Source organism: Notamacropus eugenii, chromosome 1 (assembly GCF_028372415.1).
Source record: "Notamacropus eugenii isolate mMacEug1 chromosome 1, mMacEug1.pri_v2, whole genome shotgun sequence".
Classification (NCBI taxonomy): domain Eukaryota; kingdom Metazoa; phylum Chordata; class Mammalia; order Diprotodontia; family Macropodidae; genus Notamacropus; species Notamacropus eugenii.
In genome coordinates, this window is record NC_092872.1 from 693682154 (window position 1) to 693704913 (window position 22760).

The 22760-nt window shown below is 39.5% G+C and overlaps 1 protein-coding gene across 8 annotated transcripts in view; it reads right to left on the reverse strand.

Moving 5' to 3' along the window:
* TERB1 (telomere repeat binding bouquet formation protein 1) overlaps nucleotides 1–17453 on the reverse strand; it is a 49477-nt gene extending 32024 nt beyond the window's left edge. For 4 of the 8 annotated variants that reach the window (XM_072635943.1, XM_072635940.1, XM_072635935.1 and 1 more), the window contains exons 1-8: nucleotides 17072–17407; nucleotides 13517–13570; nucleotides 7230–7340; nucleotides 6921–7049; nucleotides 5243–5374; nucleotides 4344–4404; nucleotides 4137–4252; nucleotides 3669–3791 (exon numbers count right to left, since the gene is read on the reverse strand). In XM_072635943.1, coding sequence (XP_072492044.1) covers nucleotides 3669–3791; nucleotides 4137–4252; nucleotides 4344–4404; nucleotides 5243–5374; nucleotides 6921–7049; nucleotides 7230–7340; nucleotides 13517–13547 — 703 coding nt within the window. In that variant the 5' untranslated portion in view covers nucleotides 13548–13570; nucleotides 17072–17407. The other 4 variants (XM_072635938.1, XM_072635939.1, XM_072635937.1 and 1 more) reach the window with 4 other exon arrangements.
* Nucleotides 17454–22760: the final 5307 nt, after the last annotated feature.

Sequence of the window (22760 nt, forward strand, 5' to 3'; positions counted from 1 at the left end):
CAGGATGAGGCAAAAATCCAAGGAGTTTTTGATAAAATCACTAGAAACTAGTTTTATGAAAAAAATTCTAAAGTTAGTCTACATGACTACAGAAAAATGAGTTTTCATAAATTTTTAAAGCATATCTCAAATAAAGAACAATTAGACTTGTAAAGTGATAAGCAACTTGGGTCATCCTGTGTCATACTATACAATGAACAGTTCAGCATTTCTGCTATTCTCCATTTCTTACCAATCTGCTGACAGTATGCCATTCTATATCCATGTCCTTTAAGCTGAATTCTCGAGGTTCAAGGAAAAGGCAAAAACCTCAGGAGTAGTATCCTATTATTACAATTTAGAGGATCATGTTTTCTCCCAATTTGAAACATGACTAGTACTTTTATACCTTGGAATGTGGATAATTGCCATTAATGATTCTGTACTCATGCTTTACTTAAGAATATAAGTCTTCTCAAGGTATATTTGGTGGAATACTCTTTTCTAAATGAATTTTCTAGTTTTCCCCCTTCTAGCTCACAACTAGAAAGAACCTTAAAACTCAACTAATCCCCTCCCCTCCCTCATCTCTTTCCACAGATAAGGAGACTTAATTAGCTGCATGACCTTGGACCAATTATTGAGCCCCAATTTCCTCCTCTATAAAATGATGTTTGATGGTGATAATGTTTGCTCCACCAACTCCACAGAGTTGTTTTAAGGATCAAATGATCTAATTTATGTAAAGCATCTCATAGACCATAAAGCCTCACATAAATGGAGGAGGGATGACAAGAAAGAAAACTGAAGCCCTAAGAAGTTAAGAGATTTGCCTTAGGTGCCAGAACATTATTTGCCAGCATTATTTGCAGTATGAGAGCCTGGATTTGGACCCAAGCCTTCCCCCTCCAAATCCAGTGGTCTTTCCATCCTACCACACTATGAGAACTTTATTCCAGAAACAGAGCACAGAATCAAAGATGCAGAGTGAGGAGGAACTGCAGAGGCTGTCTATGGTGAAGCTGAGGCTTCAGAGAGGGTAAGTGACTGGCTCCACGTCACCCAGATGCAGGGTATGGCACAGAGCCTTGCAGGTAAAAAGTATTTACTAAATGTCCATGGAATCACAGGCCTTGGAAGTGGGAAGAAACTGTCCCAGAGCCAAGAGTAAAACCCAAAGGTCTTCTGACTCCAAATACCATGTATATTCTTGCTGCTATACAGCTTGTGCGAATACGCAGGGCCTACAGGTGCAATATTAAATCGGGGAAAAGCAAGAGACAAGTATGGCTGGAATACAGGAATAACATGAAATAAGACTGGGAAGTCAGGCTGAGGCCAGACTGTGAAAGTGCCTTAAAATCCAGGTTTTTATTTTGATTTTATTCCAGAGGCAAAAGGGATCCATTGAAGGCTTTCAAGGAACAACATAATCAAAACTGTACCTTAGGAAGATACTTTTCACAGCTATATGAAGATTGGATTGGAGAAGAGACTGGAAGCCAGACCAATCGGTAGGTTACTGTATTTATCCATGTGAAAGATGGTCTGAACTTGAAATATGGTGGCTGTCACATGAATGAAGAGAAGTTAAAGAATCAGAGAGATGGATGGAGGTGTAGTTGTTCATATTTAGAAATAGAACTTGAGATCAGAAAAGATCAAGTTAGTGGCAGAGATTTGAAAGCTGCTGATGTAAAGATGATAGTTGAACCCCTGGGAGCTAAAAGAAGGTAAAGAATGCAAAGGGCCTAGGAAAAGTCTTATGGTACACTTACAGACAGGGGAGTTATGGTTAAATAATTATCTAGCAAAACTGATTTAAAAAGAATGGAGAGAGGTAGTAGAAGAATCTGGAGAAATCAGTACAATGGAAGTCAAGGAGTGAGAGAACATTGCCTCCTCACTCATATTCAACCTACATATCCAAACCACTGTCAAATCTTGGTGTTTATACCTTTACAACATCTCTTTTTGGAGTGGAAGTCCCCTTCTCTCCACTCAAACCACTGCGACCCTAGTTCAGGTACTCTCCATCTCTCACCTCGGATTATTACTATGGCTTTTTTTTTTTTTGTAAGGAAGAAGGCAAGGCATTTGGGATTAAGTGACTCGTCCAAGGTCACACAGCTAATAAGTGTCAGTTTTGAGGCCAGATTTGAACTCAGGTCTTCCTGAGTCCAGGGCTGGTGCTTTATTCACTGAGCCACCTAGCTGCCCCTACTATAGCTTTCTTACTGGTGTCCTTGCCTCAAATCTCACCCTAGTCAAATCATCCATTGCTCACTGCCAAAGGGATTTTCCTAAAGGAAAAAGTCTGTGTGATGACTTGCTCTCCCCAATAAATTCCAATGGCTCCCTATTACTTTCAGAATTAAAGATTAAATCCTCTCTCTGGCTTTTTAGCCCTCTTCATGGCCTGGCTTCTTATAATCTCCTGATTCACTTCCTTTCACAAATTCTATCATTTAGCCACACTGTCCTAGTTGGTGGTTCTCATCTCTGCTTGTCCCCTCTGGGCTGTGCCCCACATAGGCACTGGAACGCAAGGTCTCCGCACACTTGCCACTTCTTTTCCCTGGCCTCCTTCAAGTCTCAGCTAACATGCCACCTTCTGTAGGAGGCCTTTCCTGGTCTCCCTTGCTGCCCGTAGCCTCCTCTCTGAGATTACTTCCCAGATACACTGTATATATTTTGCATGAGCTCAATTATTTCAATGTTATTTCCCCCCCCACACACCTCTAAAATGTGAGTTCTTGGCAGAGATTTTTTTTACCTTTCTTTGTATTCCCAGTGTCTGCAATATAGTGAGCACTTAATAAATGCTATTTGATTGAAAAACCAAAGAGAGATTCAAGAGAAAGAAGACTGAGAAAAAGCCATTAGATTTAGCAGATTTTTTTGTTCAGTCTTTTTACTTGTGTCCAACTCTTTATGATCCCACTTGGGGTTTTCTTAGCAAAGATACTGAAATGGCTTGCCATTTCTTTCTCTAGCTCATTTTACAGATGAGGAAACTGAAGCAAGCAGGGTGAAGTGACTTGCCTAGGGTCACACAGCTAGTAAGTGTCTGAGGTCAGATGTGAATTTAGGAAGAAGATAAACCTTTCTGAATCCAGGCCCGACACTCTGTGCACCATGGAACCTCCTAGCTGAAGATTAGAGATTGCTTAAAACTTTTGAGAACAACTGCAGTAAAGTAATGAGGACAGAAGTCAGGAGCTGAAATGTGAATGGGGGGTGTGGAAGTAGGGGCAGGGAGTACAGAGGACACTTTTTAGGAGTGTCAGTGAGACGGAGGAGAGCTATAGGATGATCGTGTGAGAGGATGGCAAGATTAAGCAAAGGCTTTTAAAGGATGGGGAAATCCTGTGCACATTTGTAGGCAGTCCTTGGAAGGAGCCAGCACAGGGAGCCTGGAGACTGGGGTGGCAGGAAGAGCATGATTGATAGGGCAAGCTCTGGGAAGACGACAGCAAGGATAAAAATAAAGGGATCAGACCGGGTAAGAAGAAAGAGAAAAATGAGCTGTGGTGTGGGGAGAAACAAGAGTTTTTGAACAGTTAGCAGCTTCAGTATTTTTCCAAGTATATGATGAATATACATTATTCAAATAAGTGAACTAAAATAAATGTTTATTCTTAAAAGAAATCTGTTCTAAGTGCAAGAATTACAAAATAAATACTTACTGTTATTTGCAACAGTAAGGCAAATAAATGAGCAAATAGGGCGAATTATCTCAGGTTTCATACAGCTCTGTAGCCATTTATTTGCATGCTGAAAAACTGAACTGCAAATTTTCTGGTTGACATCTAAAAGACAAAAAATTAAATATGATTTATTAATAGCCTGATTAATTTTTTTTATTTGAAGAGTGAATTATTAGTAATTAGATTTTCATTTTTGTTTTTAGGTTTATTTTCACAACTAAAGTCAAGTTCAGCAAACATTTAAGCATATATTGTGTACAATACTATGTTAGACACTGAAGAAAATAGATTAAAGAAGATATGGTATGTGCCTTCAAGCTATGGTATAGCTTGAATAGAAGATTAGAAATGTTGAATAGAAGGAAGGACACTTCAATAGGTGGAGATGGAGAGAAAAGACAGCCCAGTTATAATCTCTGAAATTATCTAAATACTTGAAGTCATTACCATTTTGTGGATTATTTACACATGCACACAAAGCACTGCAGACCGAAGACCACAGCTGATAACTCTGGTAAATAGTTTCATTTGACAAATCCATCTCAGACATGGAAAGAGCTGTTCTATTAGGGAATAAGCAAATACAATAACTTAAAATGTATTGAAGATTGAAATGGTCAGTTACATATTAACAAATATCTTATATCTGCTCACCTAAAAAACTGTAGCAGGATACCAACACAACCTGTTTCTCTCACGAGAGTCTGACCAGTCCCTAAAAATAAGCATAAGATGGTCGTAGGACCCATGTTGTTCTCTTAATAGTCTTCAACAATCAAAACCAGAACTTAAGCAGTACTGTTCATACCAACGTCCTCTCACTCTCCCAGAAAATGACCAGTACTAACTTTGTATTTTTCTATTTATAAAATGGAAAAGCCAGGGTCATAAAATTCAAAGCCAGTATTATTTTAAAGATAATGTAGTCCAACCTTCTCATTTAACAAAGGAGGAAAATAGGTAACAAAAGGTAGGTTGCATAAATAGCAGGGAACAGAGATAAGATATGAACATAGGCTCCTCTGCTTCCAAATCCACTACACCACACATTTCCAATTCTTTGGGTCTGGTCTATTTTAGGGAAGAAATATCTGAAAGCCTACATGCTATGAGCAATTAAGCTGAAACTTCATAAATCAAATACAGCAATCCTCAAACTCATACCTTGGTAAAGTCCTTTCAGAAAATGTACAGTGTAAGACTATGTCTACAAAAATGCCTAAATAACCTATCAGTTGAGGGGGGAAATCAGTGCCAGTCATTTAGTACAAAAACAGTCATTTAGTCTTAGGTGGACAAAACTTCTTGTTGATTGACTGATGCACGTAGAGCTGTGTGTGTGTGTGTGTGTGTGTGTGTGTGTGTAAACAACCCACATAATTTCATTTTCTTAATATTAAGAATATTGAGATGTGTTCTTAATTTCCTTCTAGTAGCTTTAAGAAATCAGTGACACAAAAAAGGGTTGAAAAAAATAGTTGTTGAATTTTAATTTTAAAAGGAGGTATCACTGTTTAAAATATTTTTCTAATATAGCAAAAAAAGATACTTACTGTTATTTGAAACCAGGACTAACATCACATAAACAGACATTCTTTTCAAGTTTATGTTAGATTCATACTTAGATAGAAACCAAATAATGTCTTCAAAAAATTCTGAAGTGCACAAAGTTTGCTGACAATAAACTGAAATAAAAACACAAAATTTAAATTACTTCACATAAGGATCCAACTTAAAAATGAACATAACTAATTTTTAACAGGTGAACTACAAGTATATACTTCTTTCATGAATGCATAGATTAGCTATACAATTTCTACTATAACTGACATGACTTAATTGATAGAACTGAGTGATTACCACCCAAGGCTATTGTGTTTTGAGCGATACTCAAAAATGGCTCCATTGCCCTAAAAAAGTACCCATCTTGTTGAAAATTTGGACGAATGAAAACTCAAAACAAAATCAGAAAAAAAATCACATTCTTAATGTCTTTAGGAAACAAAACATACATAAGAAGTTTAAAAGTGAACCTCTTAACCTCACATTAGGAAATAATTAGACAAACCGCACTGGTACTATTTCTCTACCACTGTTAAAAAGTGATTATCCTCTGGCATTTTCCTTTCTCACTGCAATAATGCAGTAAGAGAAGTAGTTTAGTGAAGTGGAAAGAGAGTTGGCTGTGGAGTCAAAAAAGTCCTGGGTTCAAGTCTTACCTTTGATAATGCTGGCTATGTGACCCTGGACCAGACATTTAATCTCTTCCTGCCCCAGGGGACTAAGCCTATAAACTGCTATGTAGGGGCTGATCTGCTCACTGGAGCTCCCAACCCTGGCAAAATCAGAGGTCCACCAAACATATTCAATATGCTTTTAAAAATAATTGGGGGATTAAAATATACCCAACTACATTCCTTATTAGACAATAAATTCTGGAAGGAAAGAGAACGTGCCCTACTTTTTTAGCTAGTTTCTCCTCAGCTGCTTAACATAGTGAATGGAAAACAGAAGGTGTTTAAAACATGTTTGTTTAATGGATGAATTCAACACAATTCCTAGAACCAGTCACCAAAAAATTATAGGAATTTAAAGCTGGTTGGATATAATGGTATATTATTGCAACGTGAGAAATGTCAAACATGAAAAATGAAACAAAATGATGCAGTTAAGAAAGCAGATTCAGAATATATTCTGATTATAACCATGTAAACAATAATCCTAAGCAACAAAATCCTTAAGAAAACAGGAAAAAGATATAAGAAAAAGGCATGGAAATAGAGATATTTTTGTTACTACCTTGTACAAATTAATATACACACTATTTTAAAAAATAACTGTAAACAATTGTTTTAAGTTTCATATGTGACTTTTTAAAATATGCATTTAAAATTTTCTGTAGATGGTAATTTTAGAAGAAAGATACTTTTTAAAGCAATGAATGGGGGAAAATAAAGCTGAGGTTACAAACTGCTAGTTTAGCTTCAAATTACATTATATACAGATAAAAAATTGCTTATCAAATAGCAGCTTATGCTTATGATATGAACATTCCTGTACTGGGCAGTTTTTAATCTTTGAAATTTTTTTTTTTTACTAAATTAACACCCATAGAAAGCCACTTAAGTGTGAAAAATAAGAAAAAAAAGTGTAATTTTAAAATATTTGCTGGTATTATAGAAATGTAACAGAATGGTTAAATGATCATAAAATAAAAAAGCAACATTTTACCATTACATTCTGCAATAGCTCCTAATGTAAATAAGGCTGCTTCTTTTACCATGCTGTGAATGCTTGACTTTGCAAGGTTTTTTACAAACATCAAACCACCAATCTCTCGAAAATAAATACTTGCATCACCTAGAAGATTGTAAACAAAGGAGAAACTACCTTTATCTAATAATTCTCTTAGGACATAATAAAGTCTATAATGATAATGTGACAACATATTATTTGAACACAAAGAATTACACATTTTTGTACTAAAATGACATAATATTAAATGAAAATCCCCGGTGAAATGTTAACACATTTTCTTACTGTTTTGCTGACAGACTGAATAAATAGTAACCAAAGCCTCCTTTTGTGAAGATGGGTTGTCCATTTGATATTTAAGACATTCTAATAATAAATTCAGGTCAGTCTTCATTTCTAAAACAAAACACATGTTTTATGACTTCTAATTATTTTAGCCAAAAAAGTTTCAACTAATTATTTTTTCTTTCTTATGTGACAATACTTTGAAGACAAGAAAATAAGGCATAAAAACATTCCTTTTAAGGAACATAGAAGCTATATGAGCCTACCCAGCTGAAGATACTCAATTGGATGTTCAAAGTATCTTGTGAATTCCACAATACACTGTTCTTAATTATAAGTACTTAATTTAAGTATATAACATTGTCATTTCTCATATAAGTCTTTATTATATCATTCAAATAATTTTTCCCTTAATATTTTACACACAGGAGTTGCTAGGTGGCATAGCAGATAGAATGCTAGCCCTGGAGTTAGGAGTACTCATGCTCCTGAGTTCACATCTGGTCTAAGACACTTGCTGTGTGATCCTGGGCAAATCACTTAATCCTATTTGCCTCAGTTTCCTCATCTGTAAAATGAGCTGGAGAAAGAAATGGCAAAGTGCTCCAGTATCTTTTCAAAGAAAAGTCCAAATGGGATCACCAAAAGTCAGATAAGACTGAAATGACTGAACAACAAAAACAAAAATTTTTTTTTATTAAACTAGCACCCATAACAAACCACTTAAAAATGTGAAAACTAAGAAAAGAAATTCAATTTTAAAATATCTGCTGTCATTATAGAGGAGTAATAGGATGGTTAAATAATAAAATAAAACAACATTATATTCTACAACAGCTCTTAATGTAAATAAGGCTGCTTCTTTTACCATGCTGTAAACTGACTTTGCAAGGTTTTTTGTTTTTTGTTTTTTTACAAATAATAAGCCACTAACTTGCATAATGTTTCAGGTTTCTCAGAAAGATAGGGTCCAATAGTATTGAACAGAGTGAAGAAATCTGAACCAGGAAGTGAACAAACTCAATGTCTAGAAAACTTTAAATAGCTAAACTCAGATTTTTTGCAATGATCAATCATGGTTCTAGAAAACAGATGATGAAACATTCTTCTTTCAGTAAGCTTTAAGAAGCTATAGGGGCAGAAAGTTGCATATACTGTCAGACAGGGTTATTTGTTGACAGGTTTTGTTTAACTGTTTTTGTGATAAAGGAAGGTTCAATTGGAGGAGTATATTGGGAAATGATAACAATGTAAAAACCAAAAAGGATCAATAAAATATTTTAAAGATGTGTCATAATACTGCACACTAAAAGAAACTGTCAAAGGATTCCTAGTCCTCCACTTCAAAAAAAATTAGTTTAATAATTTGGTAGAATGAAACATTTACATATGGAAAAATAATTAAATTTACTACTGAGAATCTGACAATACAAAAGGTATCACCAGGTCTTCATTCCCTAGAATGAGGGTTCTTAACCCTCTTAACCCTGATGTCTGTGAACTTGTTCTTTTTAAAAAATATTTTGGTAAACATGTTTCAATATAATTGGTTTCCTTTTTAAAAATTTTATGAATTTTATGTATTTTATTTTATGTATAAGGTGTATAATATCAAATTTTATATATTTTATACATATAATAAATATGTGTAAATATATTAAAATGTATATATTCACAGAAAGATGTATAAGTATATTAAAAATAAATAAAATAAAAATAGTATTTTATTTTATGAATTTGAAAATACTCTGCGAAGGGGTCTAGCTTTTAACGGACTGCCAAAAGGGGCCATGACACGAAAAGGCTCAGAGATCCTTCTCCAGAATGGAAAATTCAAAGTGACACACACTCATCCTGCTTTCCTCTTTTCTGAATGAGGGAAGGGGAACAACAAGATAGTTTTGGGTACAGCCATGCTATCAATAACTTTTTAAAGCCTATTTTATTTTTATAGTATTTTATTGTTTCCAATTACATGTAAAAACAATTCTTATCATTCATTTTCTACAAAATTCGGAGTTCCAAATTTTCTCCCTCCCTTGTCTCTAAGACTGTAAACAATTTGATATAGGTTACGTAGGTAGCATCATGTGAAACATATTTCCATGTTAGTCATTTTGTGAAAGAAGAAACAAGTTGCAACAGGAAAAACACACACACACAAAAGAAAGTTCTCATTTATGGTATGCTTCAATCTGCATTCAGACTCCATCAGTTCTTTTCTCAGGATGTGGATAACACTTTCCCTCACATGTCTTTTGGAATTGTCTTGGATCACTGTATTTCTGAGCAGAGCTAAGTCTATCCTAGCTGATCATCCACCGCAGTGCTGCTATTACTGTATACAACATTCTTCTGGTTCTGCTCACTTCACTCAACATCAGTTCACCTGAGTCTTTCCAGGTTTTTCTGAAGTCTGCCTCATCATTTCTTACATAGTAGTACAATAGCATTCCATTATATTCACAGACCACAAATTGTTCAGTAATTCCCCAACTGATGGGCAGTCCCTCAATTTCCAATTCTTTGCAAAAAGAGCTGCTATAAACATTTTCGTACATGTGGGTCTTTTCCCCTTTTTTATGATCTCTTTGGGATACATTCCTAATCATGGCATTACTGGATCAAAGGGTATGCACTTTGATTGCACTTTGGGCAGAATTCCAAATTGTTCTCCAGAATGGTTGGATCAGTTCACAACTCCACCAACAATGCATTAGTGTCACAATTTTCCCACTTGGGGAATCCCAATATTCTCCAACATTTATCATTTTCATTTTCTGTCATATTAGCTAATCTGATAGGTGTGATGTGGTACCTCAAACTTGTTTTAATTTACATTTCTCCTATCAAGTGTGAATTAGAGATATTTTCATATGACTATGGATAGCTTTGATTTCTTCATTTTAAAACTACCTGTTTATATCCTTTGACCATTTATCAATTGGAAAATGACTTATATTCTTATAAATTTGACTCAGTTATCTATATATTTGAGAAATAAGGCCTTTATCAGAGCTGTCTGCTGTAAACACGGTTTCCCAGCTTTCTGTGCATCAATAACTGAAAATGCCAAAGATAACTTCTGCTAATAAAACCCTAAGTAAGAGTGCAAAGTAGAGGAAGTTTTCTTCCTCAATCTCCCTTCTTTAACCACTCTCTCACTTTCGGTTGCTTGGTTCCATCCAACCCTCAAGTATCCAGTGCCCTCACACTGCTCTCTAGATATCGAAAGTCCCACTCTGTGGTATTCTACCCAACTGGCCTTTCATGAAAAATGTTCCAAGTTCAGAATTCTAATCCCTCTTCCCTCAGTCCTGATTAGGACTTTCTTTCATCAGTAAAGGAAAAAAACAGTATCCTTAGCTGTCAAAGAATATGACTTAATCCTCTAAAAAGTATTTGCTTTTGGAAGGAGGTCTCAAATCTCCACAGTATCTCTTATCAGTTGATATATTGCAGAGATATTTTTGAAGAGGAGGACCTTCCTAGGTTCTTTACCTCCTTTGGGCCATTAGTCTACCAACTAGTATTTCCCTTTCTAAAGTGACCCCACCAAGCAACAAAAGCAGACACTAACAATTTGGCCTTCTACTTCTAAAAGACTTCAAACAGCCAGGAAAGGCACTCCTTGATAAGAGATGCAAGAGTTACTTTTATAATCTGGGGGAACTATAGGAATTTTTCAAAGAGTAGGAATATGTAAATTAAGAAAAAAGTAATAAATAAATTAAGCCTCTACTTTAATAACAACCTCACTGAAAATTAAAAACACCAACATTCACAATTGAGTTTGTACTTCAATAATAATCTCCTTGTATTTTAATAACCACCACAATGCCTACTGGATAAATTGGCTCTTGTGAATCCTCCTAATCTCAAAAGATCAACAAAGTGTCTAAGGGGTAGATTATCACTGCTTCTACCTCAGCAGTTAATTCAGACAGAAACTTAAGAAATGGTGTTAATAATTTACACCATAGATTAGAACCTTTTATTGGGGTGTAACTCATATAATTTTAATGTATTTATTATCAGTTTTTGTAGAAACCTGCCTGTTCTTCAGAGCTAGTTTCAAAGCAAACAATGGTAATATTTAACAAGTATTCCTAAAATCAGCTCACTCTGAAAACAAAAAATTTATTGGATTTTTAAAAAATTTTTTGGATTCTTGAAGAAAACTATACAAACCACAAAAAGGTAAACTTCCATAATATAAATTCGGAATTTAATTTCTAAGATAATAAAGTTTAGAGTTAGAATGGATTTTAGAGATAATCTGTTCCCTGTGACCTCTCTTTTTACAAAAGACCCAGAAGTTTAAGTTAGTGTAGAAGTTCTGAGTCAGACAGAGATGGATTATATGATCTAAAGCCCCTTCTATCTCTGAGACTGCAAGGTAGAACAGCATTCTGTTGTACTGGATGGTGATGGATTTTCAGTTAAGGAGACATGAGTTTGAATACCGCTTTGGACATATCCTATGTGACCATAGGAGAAAACACTTATCTCTGAGCCTTTCTATTCATCTGTTAAGATGAGGTTAATTTATGTGCCTGGAATACTCACCTCACAGAGCTGTGAAGCTCACATGAGAAAATGAATGGCAAATGTTTTGAGTATCTTAAAGCTCTGTATTACAGTAATAATATTAATACAGCTATTGTAATGAATAATATTAAATCACATGCCCAAGAATGCAAAGGAAGCAATTAGCAGGGTTAGAATTTAGACCCAGATACTTTGACTCCAAATTCAATGCTTTATCTTGTTAAGTGGCAGTAATCAGTGCACTTCACCAGAAAATGCTGAGGATACAGAGAACAGTAAAAATACTAACCCTCTCCTCAAAGAGCTGACATTTTAATGTCAGACAACATGAAATGAACCAGGGACATAGAAAATCCATACAGAGTAGATGGGGAGGGTCAGCAGCTGGGGAGAACAGAAAAGGCCTCCTGAAGAAGGTGGGATGGGACTTGAAGGAAGCCAGAGAAAAGTAGGCTAAGAAGAGAAAGAACATTGGGGGAAAGTAACACATCAAGGCACAGAGATGAGAGCTAGAGTATCCTACAACAGAAAGAGCAAAAAGGCCATTGTGGCTAGATCACATGGATCTAGCTCATGGAATGGAGGAAAATATAAGAAAATGAGAAAACTAGGAGGGGTCACGTTGTGAAGAGATTCAAGTGATAAACAGAGTGTTTTCTATCTGATACTGGGAATAAAGTGGGTCACTGGAGTTTATCAAAAGAGTGAGTGTGTGTGTGTGTGTGTGTGTGTGTGTGTGTGTGTGAGAGAGAGAGAGAGAGAGAAAGAGAGAGAGAGAGAAAGAGAGAGAGAGAGAGAGAGAAAGAGAGAGACAGACACAGACAGAGTGTGTGTCTCTCTCAGTGGAGGTGGGGTCAGTGGTATGGTTATAATCAGTCCTATAGTCCTATACTTTAGGAAAATCGATTTGGTAGTTAAGTGGAAAATGGATTGAAGTGGGATGAGACTTAAGGCAAGGAGTCCAATTTGGCTACTGCAATAGTCTAGGCAAGAGGTGATGATCCTCTGAATTAGGATGGTGGCCATGTGAGCAGAGGAAAGGGACATATACAAAGGATGTCATGAACGTCCACGGAAATTTGACAAGACTGGATATATGGTTTCAGCGAGAGCAATGAGTTGAGGATGACAGCAAGGTTGTAAGGCTGGGTGACTGAGAGGATGGTAGTAATAGGAAAGTTATGTAATTCACCACAGTCATAGGGGAGCTAACAAGAGGAGGGGTGGGGGGAAGGGGGAAGGAAGAGATGAGTTCATTATTTGACAGACTAAGTTTCAGATATCTACTGGACATCACGTTTGAGATGTCTGATCGGCAATTGTAGATGTGAGACCAGAGGTCAGGAGCAAAGCTAGGGCTAGATACAGAAATTTGAGAATCATCTGCATACAGATAACTGAATCCATGACAGCTGAGAAGCATTGAGCCAAACAGTATAGGAAAGGAGAATGAGGATACAGGTCATCTTGGGGTCATCTGGTTCAACTCTTTCACTTTACATATAGGGAAATATAGACCCAGAGAGGCTGTAACTTCTAGGTTTCATAGGCAAAAAGCATCAAGCAGGGATTTAAAATCAGGTTCTCTAATTCCAAATCCAGCATTCTTTCCACTGAAGGTGCTTAATAAATGCTTGCTGATTGAATTAACCACACAGAGCTAATAATACTAAAAAGAAACACATTTAACAAAAACATGAAATCTGATTCAAGAACCTAAACAGCGAGTTTCTTACCTTGTGTCTTCTTCATCTCATCTTTTTCCATTTTTTTATTTTCTTAGGCTTCACCTATAAATAAGACATTTTATCAATTCAAATCCATAGTGCTTCACATTATTGCAAATACAGTAAAAGCATGTCAAGAGCGTTAAGCTAACTGGCCTTCCTCTAGCCCCTTTGCCTTGACTGTCTGAATTCTTGATCCCACTCTTAGAGCTGAGCTGCCTTACCATCCTCTTCTAGGGAAGTCAGACATGAATTCACAAAAACCTTCAGGTTAGCTTTTCTAGGACCTGTTTTTCCGAGACTAAGTATACCTTCCAATTGTGCCACCATATTGTAAATAGGGAGGGAATTATTAAACGTAAATGGAATTTCTGGCTTTCCATACCTAGTCCTGTCACACTATTTAACAAAGCCACATAGTATGTATAGTGTCCATTCTCCTTATTTTACATACAAAGTATTTCTAAAAATGGAAGTTGAATAAACAGCAATAAGTCAGTTATTTTAAAATTCTAATTTTACATGATTAATGTCAGTTTTGTAATTAACCTTCCTGTTTTTCAATTCTCACAATTTCCTAATTAAAATACTCTAATAAATATTTTCATTGATCTTTTTACAGATGAAAAATTGGAGAAGTAATTTTGGGGGAAAACCGCTTTGACAGGTGAATGAACTTTAGCTGCCATAAACACTGAACTACTCATCCTGAGGGCTTAGGGGAACTCATTTCCCTCTCTGGATCTCAGTTATATTATTTGTAAAATAAAGAGTTAGACTAGATGATCTCTAAGGTCTCTTCCAGTTCTGAATTCTATGATCCTTCAAGTCACCTCCTACTCCTCTAAATCAAACAAGAAATTAGCAGCCTCAGTTCCCTTTTGCGATTATGCCTAGTTTTTTCTTACATTTTCTTTGTCCCTGTATTTTATTCATTCTAAGATAATAATCCTCATTTCCCTATCTTTATCATATTAACTTGAGAAAATGTACACAGAAATATTAAGTAAATTACAATTATCCAGCATTTAGCAGTAAAAATTCAAAAACAGCCTTATACTTGTATTGAAAGGGTTCAAACTATTAAGCTAATCACACTTTTAAAGGGCACTGATAATCACTGTAAAGATTGTCTATTTATCCCAAAAAAGAAAACTCTCACCCAAATTATTGTAAGTGTGACATTAGAACAGTTTAATTCTCTAAACATTATCAGAGGAAGCAGCTGGAAATTAAATTTTGTTCTTATGGAACAAAGTTTCTCCTCTGCAGCAGAAGGAGCGCAGAGGATCAAAGGATTTAGAGCAGGAAAAGACTTTAGACATATGACTAGTCCAGCCTCCTCATTTTGCAAACTGAGACCCAGGGAAAGTAAGGAACTTGTTTGAGGTTAAATGGGTAGTAAGAAGACCCCATCTGTCCTTTTCTTCCAATGTGGTTTCAAAAATAACCCCCCAGGCTCCCAATTTACAGCTTGAATTCATAACAATCAAGTGTAGAAATTCCATGAATTTCAAAATGTAATAAGAAAACCATGTTCTCTGATGCTGTTAGACAAATGCATCTCTAATGTTTAAATGTTTAAAGCCCCCTGAATCAGTTATTTTTCCTCAAAAACTTTACATTTAGTACTAAAGTCCTAAGAAGTCTAATTGGTGGTTTCTAATTTCACTATTCTCATTTAGTTTTTCAAAGGTTAGGACTGACAACCCAAATGAGGGGAATTTTATGGAGGAAAAAAAGTCTTCAAATTCTTCTTCAAAACTGCTTTATGTACCATAGACAGTGAGAAGATAAGAATATTCAAGTAAAAATATGATATTGTTCTTATGTTAAAATTGCATTAACAACAAGCTAATCACTAGAAAACAATGTTTGAACTAATCGATAGAAGCAGTAAGAGCTTATATGTGTCAAGCACTGTGCAATACAAAGACAAAAATGATAGTTGCTATCCCCAAAGAGACTACATCATTTAGTGGTGGACAGCATGTACATATATAATTAAATATAAAATAAGGAGAAGGTAATTTGTGGGGAGTAAGGCACTAGGAGCCGGGGAAATCAGGAAAGGCTTCAGGTAGGGGATGGTATTTGAGCTGAACTTGGAATGAAAATGAGAATATAGGGGTCTTGCAAAGTTAAATTCCAAGCATGAGAGGTGGTCTGGGCACAGACAGAGACAGGAGATGGTGTGCTGGGTGTCAGGCTCTTTCGGCTGGCTGGAAGGTTTGTGAAGAGGGGTTGGAAAGGTAGACTCAAGTCACACTGTGAAGGGCTTTAAATATTAAACAGAGAACCTTGTATTTGACCCTACAGGTATTAGAAAAATCAGTGTGTCAGCTGTGTGAAGGCTGAATTGGAGAGAAGAGAGACTTTAGGCAAGCAGAGATTTCTGTTCTGATATGTGGAGATAGGTCATCCTATTACATATGGAAATCCACACTATATACTACCTGACTTGTTTATCAGACCATCTGTATAGTACTTATTCCATAGTCTTCACAGGGTGGCCATGATAAATTTAATCCCATCCTTTCACTTGGTCTTTTTTCAATATTCCTTCAGTATTCCCCTTTCCTCTGCAGAGTCCAAATGGAACAGGGGTTCACTAGAGATGGTAAAATCCTGCCTGTGGATAATATTGTGATAATTGCAACAATCCTAAAATAGTACAAGGGCTCAATGAGACTCAAAACCATTAAAAAGATAGCAGCTTAGCAAACTACCCAGGTAACAACAAATTAATGAGAAATGCCTATTGCTCCCAGTCCAACAAGCTGTTGAATAGTCAGCCCACTGAGTTAGCTATCAGTACATGTACCATTGAGAGGTACTGAAAACAGACGAGTTGGACCCAAAATTGAACACACGGAAGTTGGCAGGTTGGATTTTATTTTGGAAATTCATCTGTGGAAGAAGGCCTGGTCTCACAAACAGGGGCCTTACACCATCCCCTCCCTTGAAATGATGATCATTTGACAGTTTATACAGCACACGGGGTGGATGTATATGTGTGTAAGTCTGTATTTATAGAGCTCTTTTTCAAGATTGTCTCCTGCGTTCTGACCCCCACCCTGGGAGGGAGGCGCTGCTACCTTCACCCCTATGTTACCAGATTTTCCCAGGGCCCCCAGCTGGGATCCGAAGCCCAGGTTGAAGCCGGCTCTTCCTCCCTCGAAGGCCACTGGCCATCTAGCTTTCAAAAACAAAAAGGCCTTTCCCACACGCTCCCGGTCCCCGGCGTCATCTCTGTGCAGCCCCGCCCCCAACCCCTAGACGGCAGGGGATGGGCCCCGCCTGGCGGGAGCCACCCTCCGTGTGGCCCTGGGGGCCTCGCCCCCGCCAGGGTAGGCTCAGGTCATCAGGAAGCCGGGCTCACTGCGAGGGCTTTGGTGAAAGGTGGCCCGGGGAAACAAAGGTTTGCTGTGCAGGAGAAGCTGGGCCTCCCTTTCTTCCTCCGTAGGAGGGAGGGCAGAGGAGATCGATGGAAAAGTGGGGGAGGTGAGAACACGCACTTATGAAGCACCTACGGTGTACCAGGCCCCATGCTGGCTGCTTTACCTCATTCCCTCGGTGCCTTTGTTCCCTGCCCTGTATCTCAGTTTCCCTCTCTGGGCAACGGACTCTGTAGCCCCGGGTGGGGGTGGGGAGGTCGGGCTGTACGCAAGGCCTAGGCCCGGCCTCGAGCTCTAGGAGCTCTGAGCAGAAGAAAGGCGCGCGCGTGCGCACCCGCACACACTCCCCGAGGGAGGGTTGGGGGAAGGGACGGGGAAGACTCTTTGGTTCCTCCCGCTGGTCCTGTGCCAACCCTCGGCCTCTCCCTCCTCTGGGGGAACTTCGAGTACCTCCGTCGAGAGCAATCCGACGTTTCCCGCGGGAATGGGAGGCGCAACTTCCGCCTGGAGGCGGGACTTCCGGTGCAGCTGCCCCCCCCCCCCCCCCCCCCCGGCTCACGTGAAAGGCATCCCTTCTTCTCCTCCCCGCCCCCATCCCTCCACCCCTTTCCACCCCCTGCTGTGTCTCCCGCCCGAGGCTGAGGCTGAAGTTTAGGCTCCTACGCGCTTGGAGCGAGTCAGACCCAGTGAAACCTGGGCAGGGACAGACCAGTTCGGTTCGGTGGGTGTGTATTAAGCATCGGTGCCATCCTGCCACCTAGAGGTCTCTTCGTGCCGTGGCGTTACCGGAGGTGACAGCACATCCTGGAACACGTGGTACGATGTAACCTAACGGTGTACTATGGTGAGGGGTGTAAAACTGGGTAAACTGAGGAAAGGAAGAACACGACCAGCTGGGCGCTGGGAGTGCGGGTGGGAGCCAGGGAAAGCTGCCCTGAAGGACGAAGGCGAAGGTTTCCGAGAGGTGGCTATGGTAAGGGAGTAGGGCACCGCTGGTGCAGATCCGAGGAGATGGACGGGAAATGCAGGAGGGCACCAGGACGGAATCAAGCTGGAAGGGCCTTCAGTGCCCCGCTAAGGATGGAGTGTCTGCGGCATCCTGGGGAGAACGCTTTGGAACAGCTGAGGACCCTCCAACGGGCCGGATCGCTAAAAGCGTGCGGTCCACCGGCTGGTGAGAGGGGCGGTAACCTGGATAAACACACCTAGGTCTTAGGTAGGTAAGCTGATGTGGGACCCGCTGTCTAGACCCAGGGCTCCTTGCGCAGCAGGTCCCCTAACAGTGGGCATCCTCCCAGGCTCTCCGCTGGGACCTCCCCTCTTCTGCCTTCCATACCATTTCACTTGGGGATCTCATCAGCCTCCCTGGTTTCAGTTATCCATATACAGAGGCTGTCCGATCTACTTGTCTATCCTTAATTTCTCTCCTAACCTTCAGTCTCAAATATCCAACTGACTTCTCCAGCTGAGTGTCTGATAGATATCTTAAACTTGTCACATGTAAAACAAAACCCATTATACTTCCCTCAAACCCTCCCCTCTTCCTAATGTCCATATTACTATCAAGATTACCACTCAGGATTGAAACCTAGTGTCATCCTCAACTCCTCACTCTTACTCCCCAAATCTAAGCAGAAATTTTTTCCTATCTGCCTTTGAAAGTTCTCTCCTATAGGCCTCCTTCTCTCATCTAACATCACCACAATCCTGTTCAAATTCTTATCACCTCATATTGTTAATAACCTGCTGGTTGTTCCTTTCTCAAGTCTCTCTCCATTTCAAACCATCCACTACTCAGGCATCAAATTGATCTTGCTAAAATGCAGATCTGATCATATCACAACCCCAATATTCAATAAACTCCAGTAACTTCCTTTTACCTTCAAGATCAAATACAAAATCCTCCATTTGGCATTTACAACCCTTCATAACCTGACCCATTCCTACCTTCGCAGGTTTCTTATACCTTGCTCTCCATATGGTTTGGTTGTTGTGCTTTTGTCTTCAAAGAGGACCAAAATGACATCACCATGATAAAGTGAAACTTCAGTGTGTCTGACTGTGGCTGATCAGACCAATACAAGTTTGGAATGCTCTACCACAGGTCGGGCACAGATAGTCCATATGAATTTTTGGGGTGGATATCCCAAATCTGCACATTCTGCGTTTACTTTGTGCTGTCTCAGTTCTGCTTTGCTCAAAGAGTACACTACCCTTTCTGATGTGGACATGCCATGCTGAGTTCTGTGCCAGTGGCTCCCATGTTGCACAGTCAAATCCAAAGTTCTTGAGAGAGACCTTGAGAGTGTCCTTGTATCATTTCTTTTGGCCACTGTGTGATCACCTGCTCCATGTGAGTTCTCCATAAAATAGTCTTTTTGACAAGCATGCATTTTGCATTTGAACAACATGGTCAGCTCATTGGAGTTGCACTCTGAAGCATAGTTTGGAATACTTGGCAGTTCAGCTACAGCAAGAACATCATTGTCTGGTACCTTATCCTGCCAGGTGATACTCAGAATCTTCCTAGTTCAAATGGAACTGGCATGGCACTGGTAGACTGGTAGACTGTCCATGTTTCACAGGCATATAACAATGAGGTCAGTACAATGGCTCTGTAGACCTTCAGTTTGGTAGTCTAATACCTCTTCTCTCCCACACTTTTCTTCAGAGCCTCCCAAACACTGAGCTAGCTCTGGCAGTGCATGCATCAACAACCTTGTCAATGTGTACATCCCTGGGAAGTATACAACCAAGGTAAGCGAACTTACCCACAACATTCAGAATGTCTCCATTTGTTGTAACCAGTGGTTCCATGTATGGATGGTGTGGTGGTGGCTGACGGAGCACTTGTGTTTTCTTGGTGTTAATTATTAGGCCAAAATTAGCACAGGCAGCAGAGAATTGATCCATACTTTGTTGCACCTCAGCTACAGAGGCTGCATCAAGTGCACAATCATCTGCAAACATAAAATCATGTACCAACACTCCTTCCACTTTGGTCTTGGCTTGTAGTCTTTTCAAATTGAAGAATTTACCACCAGTACAGAAGTTAACCTTAATGCTGTGTTCCTCCTCATTGAAAGCATTTGACAACATGACTGAAAACATCATGCTAAAAAGCATGGGAGCAAGCACACAGCCCTGTTTCATTCCATTAGTGACTGGGAAGGCACGAGAGCATTGTCCATTATCCAGAACCTGGGCAAACATGCCATCATGAAACTGATGTACAACACTGATGAATTTCTCTGGGCAACTAGATTTTGACATAATTTTCCATAAGCCCTCATGATTAACAGTGTCAAAGGCCTTGGCCAGATCTACAAACATTGTGTACAGAACTCTGTTCTGCTCCTGGCATTTCTCCTGGAGTTGTCAGGCAGCAAACACCATACTGACTGTTCCTTGGCCCTTTCTGAAGCCACATTGGCTCTCAGGTATATGACAATCTTCCAGGTGAAGGATTAGCCTATTAAGAAGGACTCTAGCAAGAACTTTGTTAGCAATTACTAAGAGAGAGATCCCCCTGTAATTGTCACAGGACAATCTATTCTTGTTACCCTTATAGAGATGGACAGTGGAGGCATCCTTGAACTCCTGGAGGATAACCTCCTCTTGCCATATAACCTGGAAAATTTCAGTCAACTTTTGTATGAGTAAGGTCCCCCTACTTTGTAAATCTCAGCTGGAATAGAATCAGCACCAGGTGCTTTGCCACATGAAAGGAGCCTAATGGCCCTCAAAACCTCTTCTTCAGTTGGAAGTTCAGCTAAGGAGGGATTGACTTCAACCTGAGGTAAATGTTCAATGGTCTCAGCATTGATTGATGATGGTTTGTTGAGAACACTATGGAAGTGTTCAGCCCATCTCTTTAGGATCATGTCCTTATCACTAAATAATGTGGCTCCATCAGTACTGAGTAGTTGTGATGCACCATAGGTTTTTGGTCCATAAATTGCTTTCAGGGAATCATAAAAGTATTTTGGATTGTAACTATCAGCATAAAACTGAATTTCATCTGCCTTTTTTACTGAGTCAGGAATCCTGCATCTCTCTAAGCTTTTCTTGTACTTTGCTTTTGATGGAATTAAATGCTGCCTTCTTAGAGGTGGATGAACTATCCTGCTGGTAAATCTTGTGGAGTTGTCGTTTTTCATTTAGCAGCTTCTGAATTTCCCCATCATTTTCATCAAACCAGTCTTGGTGTTTGCAAGTGTTCTGACCCAGATAAGCAAATGCAGTGCTGTACACCAGATCTCTGAAAGCTGCCCACTCTTTTTCTGCTCCACTGTTGCCAACTGTGTGTTGGCTCAACTTTCCCTCCAAGTCAGCAACAAAGTGTTCATGCTCAGAGAAGAGCTCTAATTTGTTGACATTAATTCTTTTGGTAGTCATTTTGCCTTGGGGGTGGCACTTTTGAGGAATGAGAATATTTAGCTTGGAAAGGATATGATCAGTCCAGCACTCTGCACCACACGTTGCCTTCGTCACTCTCACTCTGTCTCTTCTCCTTACAATCACATAGTCTATTAGATCCAATGTTTGTTGCAAGAGTGCATCCATGAAGTTTTATTGCTTTTAGGTGAATGGAAGAGAGTATTGGTGATGAGAAGGTCATGTGATGCACAAATCTTCAGCAGTAAATGACCATTGCTGTTGCTGTTTCTAACTTCATTCCTCCCTAAGACTCCCTGCCAAGTCTGGTAGTCTGAGCCTACTCTAGCATTAAAGTTAGTCAGAATTATAAGCTTGTCCTCTTTTGGCACATTGACGATAACGGTCCCTAGGTCTTCATAAAATTTTTCTTTGGTTTCATCAAGGTTTGTCATGGTGGGAGCATAGGCACTGATGCTGGTGGCATGGGGTTTTCCTGTGAGTGGCAATCGCATTGTCATGAGCCTGTTATTCACTCCTTTTGGCAAGCATACCAGCTTGCTTATTAGATTAGTTTTGATTGCAAAACCCACTCTAGCTTCACAACGCTGCCCTTCACTGCATCCACTCCAGAAAAAGGTGTATCCAGCTCCAACTTCAGTAAGCTGGCCTTCATTTGCCAACCTTGTTTCACTCAGAGCTGCTATTTGGATGCCATACTTGTTGAGTTCTCATGCAATAAGGGCAATTCGTCTTTCAAGTCTACTGGATTTTGTGTTGTCCATTAGTGTCATGTTTCATGTTCCGATGGTGAGTGGAATCATCTTTGCAGATGTTTTCGTACATTTTGTACATTTTTTTGTTTCAACCGCATAGTGGGATTCCCCACCTGCTGTGGTAATCAGGCCAGGGTTGCGTAAGCAGACAATATTTAAGTCGCCTTTCCTAGCCCCCTTCCTCACACCAGAAGGTGAGCAGTGTGATCCTTAAAAGGCTGCTCGGACACCCTGGGGGCTGCCGAATCCCACTGCTGCTTCCACTGAGAAACGACCCTATGGCCTGGGCCGCCTGTGTGCAGGGTTGTGAGTACAGTTCCCAGTGTATCTGCACCTGCTGCTTCATCACTTGCCTGTCGCCACAGGACTTTGAGGCTTAACAGTGAAATGGTATAGGTGACGTCTTTTGATTCGTGCGTAAAATGGATGTAAGTGAAGCAGAGTTGCACGAAGTCGTCAGACTCACTCTCCCATCCAGAGTCATCATGGTCCAGTGGCAGGACACAGTCAAGATGGCTGGCGATGACTCAGGATACAGATGACCTTGGTGTCTTCGGTGTCTAACCAAGCTCTAAGTGCTCCACAGCTCCTGCTTCATCTACCTTCATGGCCACTGGAACAAACTGCTCTCATCCACCCATTCCACCAGAGGAAGAAGTTCACGTCCTTGGGGTAGACACCCCCCTAACTCACCAATGGGTT